The following is a 16,675-nucleotide window of genomic DNA, read 5'->3' on the forward strand; positions in this document are numbered from 1 at the left end:
TCATAGTGTTATTATGTTTGGTTCATTTCTAAATTTAGTGGTATTGTAACTTCACTTTTTTTAAATCTGTGCTGTAAATTACAAAGATATTAAAATGGATACTTCTTCAACAGTTAACAATGGAAGAAATTCGCACAATCAAACATTTGATGAAACAATGAGAATTATTTCGATTTCACTCACAACAATGAAAATATTGTAGTGAAATATACTTTTAAATATATTTAAAAGTTGATTAAATATGGGCCAAAGAATGACCATGCATATTTATTAAAATAATAATTTAGCCACATTTCAAAAAGGATTAAGAATATCACTTTTTAAATTAAGTTCAGGGGCAGATTTTGATAGTATGAAGCTAGAGCAGCGGTTCTTAACCTATGGGTCGTGAACCAAAATTGGGTCGCGAAGCATATTTCTTGGGTCGCGCTGAGTCAAACCAAAAAAGTTAGTAATACACCAAATTTCAGACATTTTAGAAATGACGACTAAAAAAAACGATATCTGTAATTTATGATATAATTTGATAAATTTCAGCGCATTTTAGTTGTTTTAAAGTGAAAATGGATGGGGAACTCTTTCCCAGCGCGGAGCGTCACATTTTCTGCCTTTTACAATACTGCCAAGTTGGGGTGAAACAGAGTATAGGAGGTGTTGGTAATACACGCATGCCATTGCTTTCCATGCACGCAGACTCAGTAAGCTCTCTGTCAAAAACTTGTTGCTAAATTGTAATTGTAAAGAATTGTAATTAATTGTAAAAAAATTGTAATCACCCTAATAATGGCAAAACGTGAATACAAGGAAGCATTGAATCCACAAATGAATCCACAAATTATATCGATTCATTGTTTGTTACATAGACAAAATCTTGCTTCAAAAAAAATTATCACCCGAATTATGTATCGTTTTGGATGAAAATGTTGCGGTAGTCAATTTTATCAAATCAAGAGCTCTTAACTGCAGAATTTTCCGCGAACTGTGTTTCGAATTTGGTGCAGAATACGAACATTTATTATATTATTCTGAAGTTAGATGGCTGTCCCGGGGCAAAGTTGTTCAAAGAGTATTATCATTACGGACAGAAGTCTATTTTAATTTGGTCAATAAAAATTATTAAAAACACTTGATTATTAATTAAATTTTCCTTGGATCGAAAAATACTTTTGTTTATCTTTATTATTAAAAAAAAAAATTGTAAGTTAAAAAAAAATCATCATCGTAGGATTGAAGATTTTTTAAAAATACGATCTAAAATAAAGCAATGAAAAAATTTTGACTTTTTCTCAAATATTTCTCAAATTTGGGTCGCAGCTTAAAAAGGTTAAGAACCACTGAGCTAGAGGCACCGAATTATTTTGATACACCCAAAGGATAGAATCTATTAAAGACAAGCTGATAATAACGTGGATTAATCTTTAACTATATACTTGATTTTATTTTCTAATAAAAACGAAATTCTAATGAAGGCAATTCTAACATTGCTATTTAACGCATCTATATAGTTTATTTCGTCTCATTTGCATGGAGAACATACTTTATTAGTTATAAACTTTATTCCACTTTTATATGTTATTATGCAAAAGTATACAGCAAAAATTTTAGTCTGCATTATTATTCAAAGAAAGATCCGTCAGCAGAAGTCTATAAGCGTTTCTCTACCTGTTCGGAGGAAAAAACCATATTCTAAAATTGTTGTGCAATTCCAAATGGTTTCTATACGTTAGATTTGGGAGGGGGATAAGTACTCTTAATCAGTTGTTTTTCGAAAAATATTAAAATACTGAGTTCTCAAACGTATTAGCGCATAGCTATAGCTTAGAATATTGGAAAGTGCGTTTTCATTATATTCATCTAAATAATGATCATACATTTAAAATTACAAAATCACAATAATAGTATTTTTTTTTTTCACTCCGTGAATTTTAATATTAAAGAATGTGTAGTCATTTTTCTACAACGAATTCTCGCCTTTTTTCCCTTCAATCATCTGAATTATTTTTTTTTAAACTGTAAATATTGATTTGAAATTTTTGCCGTATATTCCTTTCCGTATAATATGTAATTAAGTGGGAAAATTTCGCTCAAATTTTAAAAAAAGGAATAAAATCACAGAGCAATTTTTAAACATTTATTAAATCGAAACTTTTCCGAGTTTTCAAGCTCGCATGCTAATGGGCTTGAAAACGGGCAAATTTCGAACAATTTTTTTTAAATTATAATTTTGGTGTACTGATCACATGACACCATTTACATTTTCCAGTTTGTCATATTCGCAAACATGCGTTCCGGGCACAAGGCAGTCAAAAACGCGAGGAAAATCATGTGGTAAAATTTTATGGGTCCTGTAATAATATCCTATAATAAATATTGAAGGTGAAATTGAAACATCTTTTTTTTTTTATGAAAACCTCCTCCTTGTTTTTCAATTAGTATCGGATCCTAGGCAGTGATCCATCATTAATAAATTAGTCGATTTAGTTACACATCACATCACTTTATTAACTTAATCAAAAGGTTAAAATTTATTTTAAATTTATTATCTTTGTGGAAATGCATATGATGATTTTATTCATTATGACTGATTATGTGGCATCCACATGTGAAAATAATTTTATTTAAAAAGTCGTTCGATGCCAGTGAATACTGTATTGATAAAGTTAATGCAAAGAAACAGAGGAACCTGACGATTTACACTTGTCATTCATATCATTTGTATTTTTTTGCACATTGATTTGGTAAACAGGCAAATAGCATCTCACAAATAACATCGGCTAGCTGACGTATCTGTACCTAGAACAGCGGCCTAATCAAAAATCTACTAATGCTTTAAATCCCAATAGGTTTAAAAAAATATTTTAGGGTAGGACTTCACATTACGGCTATTCCAAATCTCAAAAGATAAGCATCTGGTTCAAGAATCAGGTAGATCAGAACAACACCCTCCTTTTCTATTAAAAGAACAATTACGTTGCCTCTTTCGATAGCTCGTAATAGGAATTTCATTTTTACCTTAATTAATGATGCAACATAATTTGTTATATTGTGTAATATTAATTGTAAAATTAAACAGTAAGTTCCAGTGTAATATATTTAAACAGAAATACACCACAAAATATATTGATACAATAAATTTAGTCTATTAACTACTTTTTTTTTATAAAAAAGTAAAATTAAATGAACATTTTTCGACGACTAAGATAGAAATTTTTTTTTTTTTTTTTTTTTTTTTTTGCGGAGGCACAAATATACACATTAAATAACTTCAAAATTGAAATAAGAATAAAAGAAATGAGAACAAAAAAAATGAGAATAAGATTTTGCAAAGATAGAAATATATATTAATATTTGAATGTATATCAATATACAACTTTTTTACTTTTTACTGGGGAATTTGTTTATAATTTTTTTCATAATCTAATGTCATTCTAATGTCATTTCATAATCTAATGTGTACCATGTCATTTTCAAAAACTAAAAGCGACAATTCATTTAAATGAGGTTGGTTCAGACTATTCTGAAATCGTTCTTGGTACGTTTCAGTTTTTAAAAAAGACTATCCCTCTCCAATTACATTACAAATTGACAAGGATTTCTGCCAGACTTCAATTTGGAAAAACGTAAAAAAATGCAATAAAAAATTTTCATTTGCAAATTTAATTACAATTTGTAATTAATTGAATATACAAATTTTCACTAATTTAGAAAAATGTTTCTAAATTATTCTTGTCAATTTAATATTTTGTTTTCAATAATAATCATAAATTATTAAAAATGAAAGTATTCGGTTTGAACGGCGATGGCACTTTTGGAGGGGGAAGAAAAAGAATACCGTCAATATAGCAACATAGCACTGCGAACACCAGAAATGTAGTGTAAATGACCCTATTCAAAATTCAACATTTTCATTGAATAAAGAAGAAACTAACAGCAATTCTTTTTATGCTTTTATTTAAACGATAATGTTGAATTATTAAAATCGTTTTTCATATCTTAGAAACTTCCTGAATATCACTGCTATTGAAATTATTTATTGATTTGATATCTTCTCTTTATGTTTTTGTTGGCGTTTATTTCTCCTACGTTTCATTTGGCTGTTTGCATTCATTCATTCTTTTCTGTAAAAAAAATATAAGCGAAGAAAACTTTCCGTGAACGAAGCGTTAATATAGAAAGCTTGTCATCGGCTTAGCATTCATATAGTATGTGTCAAATAGATTTTGAGGCCACCTCCTCGTTTTGGGGAAAGACACGACCGTCTCCAGCGCTTCTTCGGAAAACAGCTTTTGATCAAGTGGATTGGCAAATAAATGTAAATTTCAATTTTACTATAGTGATGAATTAACCCTTTTGTTCATTTTGTATATTATACCCTACATACAACTTTATAAAAATATACTACCACTATAAAATAATTTTTAACTTAGTTTTATTAAACGATTTTTATTACACGATTTGTTTATTTTTTGATGTTTTTTATAGCGTAAAGAAGCTACCTATATACTTTTTTGCTTTTCTTCAAAAAAGCAATCTTGTCACGATACTTTTTTAATAAAAACTATACAAAACTCATTAAATATTTTTTAATCCTGTTCAAAAATATCAGTTCCTACACTTATTCGCCAAAATTTTTGAATTGCGTAGTTAAAAAGTAAATGAATTAATATTATTAGATCTTATAACAATTAAATCTTAAGCTCTGCATATATTTTAAAATATTGGAAAATTATAATTAGAAACTCATTTCCTTTCTCATTTTGATTCTCAGCATTAGGATACAAAAAAATTAATTGTTCATCATCTGACTTAAGCAGATTAAATATATTTCAATCCGAGTGCTGATTTCACTTTCAAAAACACAATTGTTTTTTTAAATTAATTCACAGCATATTCAAATGGGCAGAGGCACATATTAGGAAACAGCGTAGCAACAACCATGCATGGAGGGATCAATCCAAATTTGGAAAAAGTGCAAAAGCATAAAACAAGGTAAGTAAAAATATTCTTCGATGTTCAACAATCTACCTTATGGAACAAAACAGAATTTTCAACACTAACCATTATAATAGGTACTCAATGCATTACAAACCCATTGTCCATTAAAGGTTCTGAATTCCTCAGTAATTTATTACAAACAATCAAAGATAAGTGAAAAAGTCATGCAATAGAGATGTGTATATGGTTTATGTATCAGTTTTTAAAAATTTGTAACTTGTGGATGACACTTATTTTAATATCATTAACTCCACAATGCATGATTTTTTATTAGACATGAAAAAAATACATATTTCCTTTCTATAACAGTGCATATAAAAAAAATTACTTAAAAAATAAACTATATGTTTTTTTGACAAAAAAAAAAAAAAAAAAAAAAAAAACTAAACAGTGCCAACTGACTACATCATGTAGCAACACTTATTTTTCGCCTATTAACTAACTTATCAAATTTTGTGTAAATATTTTTTACTTTTTTTCATGAACTTTTATAGCACATATATTATATATTACTTTTATACATTTATTATTTTATGTTATACCATAAGATATGTTAAAACCATCAAAATATGATATGAAATCTTAGTAATCTTTCAAAATATTTTTAATATAATTCCAATGTTTAGTTTAGAATAAAAAATAGCTTTGTAGTTTAAATCAGAACAGACAATTTCATTGTTACATAAATCAAAACAGTACTTTGGATAATGCGACTTTACATAGAAATTAAAGAACCTGCAATTTTTGAAATCTATTTTAAAAGCTAATTTTAAAACAATTGTTTTCATTCAAGAATAGAGGAACATCACATTTGGTGCATTTGACTCTAGTGAAACCTTTGCAAAACAATATTTTACAACACAGTTTGTTCTCAATATGCTTAGGCCAATGGCCAATTTTGTGAGATTGAACAATTACTGGTGGGTTTCTTGCAGAAACAGATTCCCCCCTTTTTGGCGTCTGCTCTTTCTTTGAGAGATGACTCCGTTTTGTTAATCGAGTTGAACGATAAGAACAAAGAAGTCCTGATAAAATTCTCTCAGTAAAATTCATGTGGGAAAAATTGACACATTTTTTCTCCTGCGACCCAATGCGAAAAGATATATTCCGTATATAAATCATGCCCTCACGTGGAAGAATATGTAATAGATTAATATAAGATTTTAATAATGATTTTTTCAACAACGGTATATCCAATCCATATCTACTAATTTAATAAGATATTTATTATAGTATATCATATAATACTGAAATAATATTAAACCAATTTATTATAACATATTAGAAACTTTAGAATGGTAATATTTATTATTCTTCAATTAATAATGTTTCTTTTTCCCAGAAACTGAAGATCAATAACATTCTTCCATCATAATTTATGATGAAAATAAACAAAGAATACAAATTATCTATTAAGGAAATTTAAAAAAGAACAAAAGTTTAAAATACTTCTGTAAGTATCAACATATTCCAAAAATCATAACCTTTCTTATTAATAATAAATTATCCAAAAATAAAATAATCGATAAATCCGATCCAATCTATAAAACTATCTACAGTTAAATCCAAAAATATCTAAAAGATTTCAGCACAGGATGTCAAGAAATTTTGATAATCATTCTAACACAAAATACAATGCGTTATTAATGAAAGATGATGTATTATTTATTAGTCAAAAATAGTTTGGCTTGTGTAGACAATCAGTCTAAATTCTCATCTCAGCGTTTTCTCATATTTTTCAAAATTGTTGAACAATAATGTGCATTTCAACAAAGCTAATAATCCTGTCATTTATTAATTAATGATATACTGACAATCAAAGTCACGAATATTGCAGCATCTATTCTATGTTAACTTTTCTCAAGAATGGTAGAAAATGAATATTTTGAATTAGGCATATCTGGAAAAATCAATAACTAAGTAATGACACTACTATCATGTACATTCCTCATATAATGACGAGTGGGATAGTTAGAAGATCAGATTCTAATTATTTAATGGATAAGACAGCTATTTCATTGTTAAAGGATTAAAATTCAAAGAAAAAATATCCAAACCCAGTACCACTACTTAGAAAGGACATAAGACAATTGTTTTCATCAAACTATCATTTATAAATGAAAAAATATGTTGGCAGCTTTCTTAACATAGTACTGAAATTTTTAGCTGTATCATATGATGACAAAAATATAATCAATAAGTGTTTCAATGTGTTGCATTTCACATCCTTTACCTACTCTATTTTTTTAATTTATTACTCACTTAATTCAGCAAATGATACAAGTAATTTAAACTATTGATTTAGTATACAAAGTTTCATATAACTTAAAATTCATGAATTGTAGTTAATAAGGAAATAAAAAAAAACTGTATCTGCTTTTGATTTTTTTTTTTTTTTTTTAATTTACAGGCCTTGCACTTTTAACACTGCACTGGATATAAAATGAGAAAAAAAAATGACATTTTTTACTGATCAGAAAAAATAAATAATATAATTAAATTTGAAAAGAAAGATACATCACATTTTTTTTTTGTTTTGTTTTTGTTTCTATCATACAGTTATCTATTATTAAAGAATTAAAGTACAAAAATAAAAATATTTAATTTTTTAAAACATCTTAAAACTTCTTTCTATTAAAAAACACCTTATAATGATATGAGAATTCTTTTTACTAATTAACAGTGTTAAAATCAATGGTAAAAGCTCGGATAAAGTATTGTTTATAAATTAACAAATATAAAGAAGACTAAGAAATGATACATACCTGCTTCTCAGATACTGATGTTGACATGATCGCTGCTGAAACTGGCACAGAATCAGTAGGGAGACATGGTTTTACAAGCTTCGAGGGTGAACCTTGCTTTTTTGGAGACCAATCCTTCTCATAATCTTGAGGAGTTGATGGCAAAGAGCTGTCTTGGCTATCCATGCTTAAGTTCTTAAAAGAGCAAAAACTTATTTTCACTATTCCAACATCCATTTCTTCACATAAGCTGATTAGATGAATAACTTTGAATGTTACAAAAATTGAAATTAAATTCAATAGCACATGGGTCCTAATGAGAACAAGAAAGAAAAAAAGCTGTTGATTACAAATAGGGTACAAAGTAACTTTAAGTCATAAGTTTACCTTTTCAAGATCTAAATGGTCGCGCAGAGTTTGTCTCCTTAATGTAGGAGGACTACAAGTTCCAGATACAGAATCAAGGCACTGTATGACAGGAATTTTGTCTGGATTTTCTTTTAGCTGCCGAATAACTTCTTGGATAAAATCAGTAAATATCTCTGCGTGGTTTTCAGCAAGTAAATTAGTAATTACCTATCAAAGAATAAGAATTTATTGGCAGCAAACTTTCAGAATTATTAAAAAGCACTAGAATTTAAATATAAGTACAAAACTTTAACAAATTATTAGTAGATAATATTCAGATATCCAGGACTCTTTAACAAATAATATTCAGAGTAGTTAAAATCATTAAACTAAAAAGGAAGTACAAGATACGTATTAGCTGGTAATGAAAATTACAATAGCAAAGAAAAATATAATAATTTTGGAAGCAAAAGGAAAGCAATGTAGGCAATGGGATTTTTAACTATCGAAAGCAATAGTCAATAAAAAAATTTTAAAAATTTCACCGGACATTTCAGTAATAAAAAGGCTTTAAAAATTATGTTTCTGTATATAAAAACATAATCAAAATGAGAATATGAAAAAACCACAAATTTTAACTCTCTCCAATTTTAACACCCTGTTTGAATGCGTCCAACACATAACGAAATGAACTTTAGAATATGATAAATGATGCAAGAACCAAAACAATTCAAGCACTGTTCATGCTGAGTGTGAAATGAACAATGCTTTATAATGTGAAAAACATGGGGGGGGGAATACCTGGTAGTCTTCCAAGTAGTTCAAAACAAAATGTAGAGCTCGTATGAACTCACTTTCGACTAATGTGAACTGTATTTCATAACTTTTGAAGGCTTCCGCATTTGGCACTTACAATTTTTCCATTTTCAGTCTTTGTAATCGAAAATGTTAGCATTTTAAACTCCTCTGAGATGTTTAAATCACCTTAACACGGCATATCTAGCAATTAACTTTCTACATCTGAACATAACTATAAGTAAACAAACGTCAGGACGGATTTAAACCTTCTAAGAGCCATTAGGCAATGCAAGTCTCTAGAGCCCCCTCTTCCTTTCTCTAACCTCCTACAAAAATATTATATATTAGTTTCAATTTTAAGCAATTTTTACTCACCTAGCGACGGTTAAGTCTATTTTTGTGCTCGATTAAACTTTGATCGAAGCCTGTTCCGAATTTTCGCCGCTAGAGGGCACACCTATAATATGTTTATTAAGAGAACGATGAAAGTTGGAGTTCTGTGAATCTGTCTTGTGATGTTCTGTGGCGTGTGTGAAAAATAAATGTATGTGAATGTGTAAAATTCGTATCGTCTTTTATTCGAACCTCTAGTATTCAAAACATGAACATTCGATACTTTCGATAAGAGTTATTCTGTATCTAAACATAGTTCCTATATCTGAAAGAAATTCTCGGGGTAAGTATCAGAATAATAAGTGTTAATTAACTATAACACATTAATTTACCACGAAATTGTCATATAACCGAAATCGATCCGTACTGCTTCATGACATTAGATAAATTTGAAATTTCACGACATATTTCTCGTTTATCAAACAAATTCAAATGTGTGCTCTAAATGAAGTTGCACTAATGATCAACCTGATATGAGAGCTTTTGTCTCCTCTCTCCTCAAAAAAAATTCGTACTTTCGTATTTAATCTAGAAAGAATATTCTCTCCCGATTTTATCATGTAAATACACAATATAATGCATTTTGTGATAAAATCTGTAGCATAAAAAAAATCGAAAATGACCTTTCTCTCCTTAGACCGACTGGATGCAAATTATGACACAGATTAAAAATCTTGGAGTCTAGATATAAAAGCCAAATTTAACTTGTCTAGCTTTTTGCGTTTTGAGTTAGAATGTTCACATATCCACGAACAGTCAATTGGACAAACATTCAAATATTTGACACATTTGGTTCAAAATCCGATACATGTCTGTAATTATGATATAAATTTCATCTAGCTCGTTTCGCTTCTGAATTATCGTGTTCCCATGCACACTGACAAGCAGATTTCCTCTTGCTGAATTTTGCCCAAAATTTTATAGAAATTTAGAATTTTGGTTTAAAGACTGCATATCAAATTTCATGATTCGAGTTCGTTACATTTTTGTATCACCATGTTCATAAGAAAACATATAATCCCAAAATTGTTTTTTCAAAAGATTTGGAAACTTAAAATGCGGAGAGTTATCAAAATCTTGCAAAGGAAATTTTTGGCGATTGCAATCCTTTCTCTTCATAAAGCAAAAAAAAAAAAAAAAAAGTGAAAACTTTATTTTTCCGAAATGAAAACAGTATTTTGTTACTGAAAAAATTAATCCAATCAAGACAGTTCGTAAAACAATAAAACATAAAATACTTACATATGTGGATACAAAATACTACTATTCGAGTATTATTGGCAATAACTGAACATAAACTCAGTCACATTTAATTCTTGAATGCAGAGTCGACAGTGACAGATTGAAGCATCACCCTTTCAATGATTAGATTTCTAATCCCGCACACTTACCAATTTGTTAGCAATCTCTTCAGGACTAGTATCAGTGTAGTCAAATTTGAATGTAACAGTTTTTCCTTTGGTTGACTCCAACTGACACTCAACCATTGTATCTTCAACACTTATCACAGTTAATTTAGGAGTGCGGTCTTGAGTTCTGCGACGCTTAACTTTCTTCTTTTCAGCCTTTTGGTGTTTAGTACTGTCTGGAGCATGTTCCGTATCTGCAACATTTTCTGTAGATGGTATGCTAAAATTAAGTAAAGATATTTATCATGTACTTAAATTTAGTGCAATACAGGCACACAAAAAATGAAAGGAAAACATCCTTTTTTTTTATTATTATTTTTAATCTTACATGAATCTATCCCTATTCTTTGTTAAACAGGATTTTAAAAAAAGAAAGAAAGAAAAGTTATTTGAATTTATCCCAACTACAAGTTATAGCCACATATTTTAAGCAAAAAGGCCCTTGCTTCTTTTACCTGTGCCACAATTCTAAACAAAATAAACAGGTGTTTTTTTTTATTATTATTTAACATGTTTTGATTTTTCTACCAAATAAGAAAAACAATACTAAATGTTTTTATAATCAAATTAGTTTTTAAGATTCAAGAGATTATAATTAATAAATATGCTGGAAAACCATAAATTCAAAAAAGACCGCATGTTCCAAGATATGTTAAATTTATAACTGAATATTAAGACTAAGCAGAGTGTAGTCTTAAATGTCAGTTTTATTTTGATATATATTTTCTCTTTTGATAATTTAGCAGTCATGTTTTCATTCTCATGTGTTGTGATACCTCAATATACTTGTCTAATAAATGTATTATCCAAGATTAAATCTACTAAAAAAGGCAGTATATTTAAGTGGGTTTTACAGTTAAATTTATACAATTAAATGTTGGCATATCTTCATTTCATTTATTATTATTTTCACTACTAACCCCTGATATTTTCACTTCACGGTGTTTCAGGTACAGTTTCAATTTCACTATCTATATTATACATAAAACTATCTATATTATACATAAAATTAATATTGTGTTTTTAAAATAGGAACCAGCATTGTTAGACAATCAATACCTCAAAAACATAGGCTTCATTGATTTGAAAAATCTTAATGTGTGCTTTAGAAATCTTAAAAATTATTTGAAAGAAAAACTTATTGATAAACAAAGAAAAATTTATAAAAACAGAGCAACAAATAAATAGTCAAAAGTAAAATAAATAAATAAAAATAAGTATGCTAAAAAAAAAAGCACATAATTTTACTGTAATCTTGAGAGCGATGATTATAATAAATTCTCTTTTTATACTTTGCATTATTTATAATCTATAAAACAAATACCAATGCAAAAAGCTTGTACCAGTTAATTGCTTTAATTACCTTGCAATCTTCGAATCATCAGAAATAGGTGTAGCATTATTAGACTCAGATGGTAGAATATGTGAAGCGCTTTCCTAAAAAAAAAAGCATGAAAAATAGTATTAAAGTTTAAATATCAAGTGGTATTTGAATATACACAAATATTTACATATTTTCTAAAAGAGATGATATTATTTTCAAGAGTCTTCCTTAGCATAAAGGTATTCTTTGTTAAAACAGAACTATTACATTTTTTAATACATTTTACAGCAAAAAAGAATCATGAAAATTTTGGTAATTTGAAATATAATTTCGAAATCTTTTCAGGTACAACTAAAGTTTTTGAGTATCGAACATTTAACCAATGTAAAGACATCTGAAATTAGGAGGCTTCACAATGACATGCTACTTAAATACACCGCATACAGCTAAATGTTTAATAGTTCGCTTCATTTCCAAAGATAAAGAAATATAAAGGTAAAAACTATTTTGTGCATTTTTATATGAATATGTTTTAAAGAAATTATTTTTAAAATAATATATCTGTTGAAGAACATCTAACTTTTAAAGCCTAAAAAAAACATGTGAAAAAAATAACTTCAAAGTTACAAGCTGATTTCAGCAAATGAAAATCCACAACAGATGTAAATGTGAAAACCAATCGAAAATTAAAGTAAGGGAAGTTAAAGTGTTTTACAGTAATAGTCCAATTTTCGAATAAATTCAAAAATGACGACAGTATTCTCAATTTCTATTAAACAGCATTATAAAACGAATTATTATCAGTCTGAGATAAAATATTAATGAAAATTAAATATAATTTTAATTCCCATTAATTTGAATGCAAAAAAATATGAATACTTTGTAAATGTCTAGCAGCTGTCACTTTTTTAAAAATAAAAATAACATCAATGCAAATGAAATCCATTAATAGAATTATATAAAATATACCAACAATTAAAAAAAATACTAAGCATGATTCAAGAAAGAGACACAAATATGTTGCTGAAATAGAGCAAGGAACATTTAGCTGTAATACGGGCTATCTGATCAAAGTAAATGTAAAAGTTTAAAATTACTCTTAATTGCAGAAATGGTTCTTTTACTCACCGAGACATTAAATGCACTTAAATATTTATATGACATACAATTTTCTTAAAATAGATACTAACGATTAAAAAAAAAATTCTACGGAAAAATAAACTTCCAGAAGTTTTAAAAAATAGCCATTTTAAGAAAAGACCAATATACATTTCATCCTAACTTTATTATTAAGATTTGATATTAATGATTTGCCAACATGGAGGTGTCTTCCTGGTAGCAGATTTAAATGATTAGTTAAACATTTGATTGAATTTAACAGATAAGAAACTACACTAGCAATGTGTTAGAAAAGAAACAATATCAAAATTATAACCTAAGCTAAATATAACCATGCAGTGTTATATGCAATCAAACTTACAAAAAGTTATTAAAATTATATTCATTATCAAAACAAAAATATACAATTGCAGTTTTTTTTTTTTTTTTTTTTTTTTTTGAAAAATAGCATGTAACACAAAACGCACAGCGTTTTTTTATCAATTACTATAAAAAGTGTTTTTTAAAAATCCTAAAAATTTCTTTCAAAACAAAAACGAAAAACATCATTAAAAATATAAACTATTTTCATACATTTCTCAAAGTTATTAAGAACAATTAGGATATAAATCAAACATATGAGATATTTAAACAATATATATAGCATGCTTTAATTTAAGTTACATATTACATGCTTAGTGTTTCATAACTCCATCAAATAACACATGCAAATATCATGCAAAAAGCCATGCAAGTGAGTGTTGGCTGGCCAAAAGAGAATATATAATGATGCGCATTTATGTGAGAAAAGTTATTAAATCCAAATATTTATCTAACGCTAAAAAAAAAAAATAATAACTTAGTCAGTGAAAGAAAATCGTTTTATTTCGTTGGCACCGAATCGCACAAAATTAATGATACAACATATTTAAAATGTTTTTAGAATTATATAACTCGAATCATTATTTTTAACTGAAAAGACAAAAATTACAAATGTTTTAAGATTTATATTTTCCAAAAAGAATTTAACTCAAGCATCATATTAAAATCCACTATGGGATAAAAAATTGCATGAGCTTTCGCATTTTTTCAAATATCTCCACAGAAACTAAGCAAATAATCTTGGAACTCCGATCAGGTAAAAAAATATACCTGAATTTGCATTTTACAGTGAAGATTCAATTACCGGGCATTTATGGGGCCGACCAGAAATTGATGAAGAAAAAAAAGGATTATAGCTCACACGGTTTGATAAAAAGCAGATAATTTGAATCTAGGTTGATTAAAAAGGTTTTTATTTGCTGTGATCAGTATTTGTAAGAATTTATGTAAAAATGGTAACCATATTCTGGAAGAAATAAAGATTTCTTTTGAAAAATCCCGAATTTTTCAGCACGGTTGTTTCTCTCTCTCTCTTATAAAATGCAGTTTTGAACCAAATTAAACGAAACTTGCAGAATATATGATAAAATATTATTAAAACGTTATATTAAAGTCCGAAATGAATTTCTATATATTCAAGAAAATACGGACATTATTAATTTGAAAAAAATTTAATTGCGCATGCGCGAATTATAAAAAATTTTTTTTTCTTTCACACTTTCGAAGTCAGATATATAGGGCAACTTATATAAAAGTTAAGAATTGAATACCATTAAGATTCTTTTGAATGATGAAAGAATAAAATAATGACGGGGGATTTTCCACAAACTGATTTTCTTTAAAGTTGAATCTTCGAATACCTATACCTGAATACTATAAAAGGTAAGAAAAGTGCTAAATATTCCTTAATATAAGTACATATCATAAATCACAGCAAATTAGATATAGATATTAGAAAACTTTATAGTGTTATTAATCATTATTTGCACAAATATTAAACTTCTAACACTATATGACGAGTTAGAATATAATTAAAATGGACACCATTATACTTTGTTTATTCTGCAGATAGACTACAACACGGTTGTAATTGACCTAACTCGAATTTGATTTTCCATTTAACCACCAGATGTTTTAGGAAATTAAGATCCTAAGCATGCCAGTTAAATTCCTCAATTACCGAGGGACGAAATCGTTCTTCGAATTCCATCAAAACCACAAATTCTCACATCTCTAACATGGTTCTCCAGTTTTCTATTACAAGAATGGTTCACAATTCTTTTAAAAACATTCTAAAACCTCGCTCAAAGGGTCGCAGTCGTCACTCTAGGAAATGGTAGTACCGTTGACACATCAGACTAGTAACTGACATAACTTCTTGATAAAAAAAAAGCATAATGGCGTGATTAGTTTTAATTAATCATATTGTAGATGTCTAATATTTTTCCACTTAATAATGAATGAGATAAGATTTCCTGATATACTTGATGCGTTATATTTCGCGCATGATTAGTTAAAATGTATCCACTAAAATGATTCCTGTGTCCTTGAATATTTATAAAAATCCCTTCAGATTTTATCACACCACTTCGCAATATATTAAACAAGTTTCATATGATTTGGTTGAAATCATATGATTTGGTTTGGCTGCATTTTTCAAGCAAAATAAGACTTACGGAAAAATTTGGGATTAAAAAAAACTTCATATCTTGTAGAATACAAGAACCTCTTTACGAAAATATATACAAATACTGCACACAGCAAATTCAAGCATATTTTTTAATGTTCAAAGCTCAAAGACAATTTGTCCAGTTTTTCTGGAAATATTCGAAAAAATGCGTAGGTGGAGAAATTTCAGGATACTTTTAATCACTGTAGGTCAGAGTAGGGCAATATTTTGATATACATGATACTAGATATATATGTTTCTATCACATCTGAGCTTGTTTTATGTTTTTTTTATTTGAAATCGTAATATTTTAAAATTATTTCACCTAAAAAAACAATCGAAATGAAGTCTAAAGATTAGCTTTTAGATTAAAAGAGACTCGGATATTTTATTTTATATATTTTATCAAATGTTTCAAAGTTAATATTTAAGAATAATTTATTTAACAAGTTTTGTAGAACAAATGTACTTGTGATGCTACTTTAAATTTTCTTTTTAACAAATATCTTTCAGTGGTAGTGATCATAATGCATAAATAATCCTGCAATGCAAATTTTACATTTTGTTTGGATTTACTGTTAAAACACAAATAAGAATTCCCGTATGTAACACAAATTGAATTAAAAATTCTTTTTGCCATGGCATAGTTTATCTTATTTAGTAACTTATGCAACTTTCTTAATTTCTAAGGAATCATTACTTAAAAAAACACTTTAATACATATTTTTTATAAAACGTGTATTAAAGTATTAATAGACATAACAAGATAAAATATACACTATTCACAAATAAAATATCAAGAAACACAAATTAACCTGAACCAAAACTTTACAATTATTAAGAAGTAGAAATAATATTTAATAACTGATAACATCATAACATAATATTAAAATTATAAAGTTTCATATAAAATATTGTTTATATATAAAAATTGTATAAAAATGAAACATAATTAATGCATTATTATAAATAAGTCAGTATTAAGATTTAAATTTAAAAATTCTGTACAAATTAG

General features: G+C 27.6%; 1 protein-coding gene across 3 annotated transcripts in view; it reads right to left on the minus strand.

Annotated features, from left to right (window-relative positions):
• LOC129960139 (serine/threonine-protein kinase WNK1-like) overlaps window positions 1–16,675 on the minus strand; it is a 177,632-nt gene that overhangs the window by 48,256 nt on the left and 112,701 nt on the right. For all 3 annotated transcript variants that reach the window (XM_056073316.1, XM_056073315.1, XM_056073314.1), the window contains exons 11-14: window positions 12,051–12,124; window positions 10,670–10,907; window positions 8,127–8,315; window positions 7,761–7,934 (exon numbers count right to left, since the gene is read on the minus strand). In XM_056073316.1, coding sequence (XP_055929291.1) covers window positions 7,761–7,934; window positions 8,127–8,315; window positions 10,670–10,907; window positions 12,051–12,124 — 675 coding nt within the window. The remainder of the gene's footprint in view (window positions 1–7,760; window positions 7,935–8,126; window positions 8,316–10,669; window positions 10,908–12,050; window positions 12,125–16,675) is intronic.

The sequence above is a fragment of the Argiope bruennichi genome, chromosome X2, assembly GCF_947563725.1.
Source record: "Argiope bruennichi chromosome X2, qqArgBrue1.1, whole genome shotgun sequence".
Lineage (NCBI taxonomy): Eukaryota > Metazoa > Arthropoda > Arachnida > Araneae > Araneidae > Argiope > Argiope bruennichi.